A 3,388-nucleotide genomic window follows, 5' to 3' on the forward strand; every position below is an offset into this window, starting at 1 on the left:
CTGACTCCTTCTTTTGGCCTAGCGGGTCAAGCGCGGCCCGAGATAATCGGGCCGGGTTAGGCCCGACCCGTTTTTTTTTTTGTATTTTTTTTTTTTAAGAATACTTATTATTTTGTTTTGTTTCATTTGGTAAAGTGAATGATATTTAATTTTTGTGGTGGTTGAGACAATTCATTATAGACACGTTTTTTATTTATTATGTTATTTTAGAGAGAGAAAATTTGATGAGAAAATAGATGATGCATCAAAACCCACCATTGATTTTTATTATTATTTGCTCTCTTTTCTTTTTATTTTATTTCTAAAAATTATTATTATTATTATTAGGAGGTGGTTAGTTATAACTATTATACTATTACAATATGACATGCCTTATTAAAAGAGATTTCTTTTTTATTTAGTTTTGTCTTGTTTTGAGTCATGGGTAATGGGAGAAATATTATGTTGTTTGATTACGTTTTAAAATCTATATTGTAATAATTATGTAAGTCAATTTATTTTTAATGAAGAGAATTATAAGGGTGTGATGGTAATTTTTTTTTTCAATTTTACTTTAATAATAGATAAGGTTGGGAACTAAGGTTTTCAATGAATAATTGAATTTTTGTTATAATGAATAAATGAGTGATTCAATTATGCATAATAGAGGAAAGTTTGAGATTGTACTTTTGTTCCTAACAATATTTAATACATTAATAATAACTACCAACCATAAACTCAAATATAATAACTAGCAACCATAAGTAATAAACACTAAAATTTGTTCTCATCCATGTCCTCACTCATATACTAAAAAGAACAATGTACTTTCTAATCATCAAGATCAACTACGTAAGGCTCCTGCAAAAAAATAAAAACAGAAAAAAGAATTAATAATAAAATAAATAATTTATTTGATAAATTACAAAAACTTAACTAATTACCATTGTTGGATCAACATCATTATCTTCATCATTCACTATTGCTGTTAAAAAAAATAAAATAAATATTAATTCTAATTAAGAAATGAAAAAATGTATATAAATATATATTTACAATTGTTAAATAATATCTATCTTTTTTGTCAATTTTCAACCAATTTTGTGTACATACTAATGCTTCTAATGTAGAAGGATGAAGTCTCGATCGATGTAAACTCGCGTGCCTACCACCAGTGCTGAATGTAGATTTCGAAGCAACAGTGGTAACAGGCACAACAAATACATCCTTGGAAATCATACTCAACAAAGGGTATTTGAGGCCCGTCACCTTCCCATAGTTGCATATATCAAATGACTCTTCAGTGCTAGGTACCAAGTTCTCCTCTAAATATAAATCCAGTTAAGACTTCATATTCTCTACTCGATAGGAAGCTCTAACAAATCTATCAAAGTTAGAAAGGGAATCCAATCGACGTGTTGAAGACGATGTTGATACATTTTCTTCTTGAACCCTTCTTTCTCTCAAATGAGGAAACTTAGACCCGTACTCCTCTAGTAGCTCGCAACTAAGCTCACGAACCTTCGCAATTTCAGTTACATATTGCTCATCTCCATAAATTACAGGGAAATAATATTCGAGCAACATGAACTTGTACCTCGGGTCTAAAACAACCGCCACACACATAAGCTCGTGAATGTCTCGCCAATATTTCTCGAACTTGCACATCATTTGAGTTGCCATGTCCTTAATAAAAGGCACCTCTGATAACATCCATGATTCAATGTTTGTCTTAATTTCACATATTTTTGGAACAAAAATATTGGCGGTAGGGTACTTTGTTCCAGAAATTAATTCGGTTACTTCATGAAACAACTCTAACTTATCACACAATTGTTGAGCATTTTGCCAATCAATTTCCGAAGGGCACACCTCAAACGCAACTCTCGCAGCCTTGCACGTTCAAATACTGTCTTGTAGGATAAAGCTGTGCTAAGCATTAGAAAAGTTGAATTCCACCTCGTGACACAATCAAGTGATATTTTTTTGGTGTATGGTACTCCAAGTTGACGAGCAGTGTCTTCAAATTTTTCATGTCTTTTTGGTGTGCCCGACCAATAAGCAACACTGTCTCGAATTTTGTCAACACTATCACCAATGACAGATAAGCCTTCTTTGACAATTAGATTTAAAATATGTGCACAACAACGCACATGTAGCAACTTTCCCTTCAAAATAAAACTGTCAGGCTCAAATTGTCCTTTCAAAAGATCAATCATGGAATCATTGGCAGTATAGTTATCGAGAGTCATTGTACTGATCTTGTCTTCTATTTTCCAATCATTAAGACAAGATCTTAGGGCCTCAAGTAGTGCTGGAGCATCGTGAGGACACGAAACATACTTGAAACTCAATATCTGACTGTGTAAGTTCCAAGAATCATCAATAAAATGAGCTGTTACAGCCTTATATCCCCTCTTCTGATGATTTGCAGTCCACATGTTACTGGTTATGGCTATTCTGCTCCTACTTTTTTCCAAATTTTGCTTGCACTTTTCTTTCTCAGTTTTATACATTTTCATAATGTTTGACCTAATTGTATTCCTTGACACCATTTGAAACATGGGACATAAAGTGCTTGAATATTCTATAAACCCGCTATGCTCAACCATAGACAAAGGATATTCGTGCTTAACGATCATTTGAGCCAATTTGGTCCTTGCTAAATCAGGATCAAAATTAAAAGAAACTAAAGGGCTTGCAGTTGCACTAGGATTGGCGGCAAGTTGGGCCTTTCTTACAGGACACGTTTTCACGTGAGAATTTAAATGCCTAGTCCCACTAGAACTTTCTCCCACCAGCTTACGCTCGCAATACTTGCAAACTGCTTTAATTTTTCCATCAATTTTTTCCCGTGTGAAATGATCCCATGCACGAGAAGTTCTTTTTCTCTGATTCTGAGTTTCATCTACTGTATTGCTAACAGATTGTACTTCATTTGTAGTTGATGGCACAAAATCAACATCATCCTCAAAATTAGAATCGATTTGACCAGACATTCTATTTTAACCTAAATTAACACCTATTCTCAAATCTATCAATTAATCCATGCAATTGCTTTAGAAATATGATAAACATATCTACGAAAAATCGGGCAGCATTTTCCCTATTTTATTAACCTAACCATCTGTCAATTTTAACTATAAATAATCAGATAACACACAATTTATCATCCTTATATCACCGCAGCACACAAATTTCGCAGAACCTACTTCACTATGGATGAATATATAAGATATTCAAACTCTTCTATAAATTATATGTAATATAATAAAATAATTATATAAAAAAATATATATACCTCCGATGAATCGAGATTGAAATTCCCACTTGACTCAAATTCTTTTCAAACACTTGTAAAACGCCAAAGCCTATAAAAAATATAAAACAGAGCAAAATCAAATGGAGC

At 32.7% G+C, this 3,388-nt stretch overlaps 1 protein-coding gene across 1 annotated transcript; it reads right to left on the reverse strand.

Annotated features, from left to right (window-relative positions):
• Positions 1-1,796: 1,796 nt before the first annotated feature.
• Positions 1,797-2,978, reverse strand: LOC115724963 (zinc finger BED domain-containing protein RICESLEEPER 2-like). The gene has a single exon (XM_030654350.1). It carries the CDS (start codon positions 2,976-2,978, stop codon positions 1,797-1,799), a length of 1,182 nt encoding a protein of 393 aa, XP_030510210.1.
• Between the last annotated feature and the right edge of the window lie 410 nt (positions 2,979-3,388).

The sequence above is a fragment of the Cannabis sativa genome, chromosome X (assembly GCF_029168945.1).
Source record: "Cannabis sativa cultivar Pink pepper isolate KNU-18-1 chromosome X, ASM2916894v1, whole genome shotgun sequence".
In the NCBI taxonomy this organism is placed as follows: domain Eukaryota; kingdom Viridiplantae; phylum Streptophyta; class Magnoliopsida; order Rosales; family Cannabaceae; genus Cannabis; species Cannabis sativa.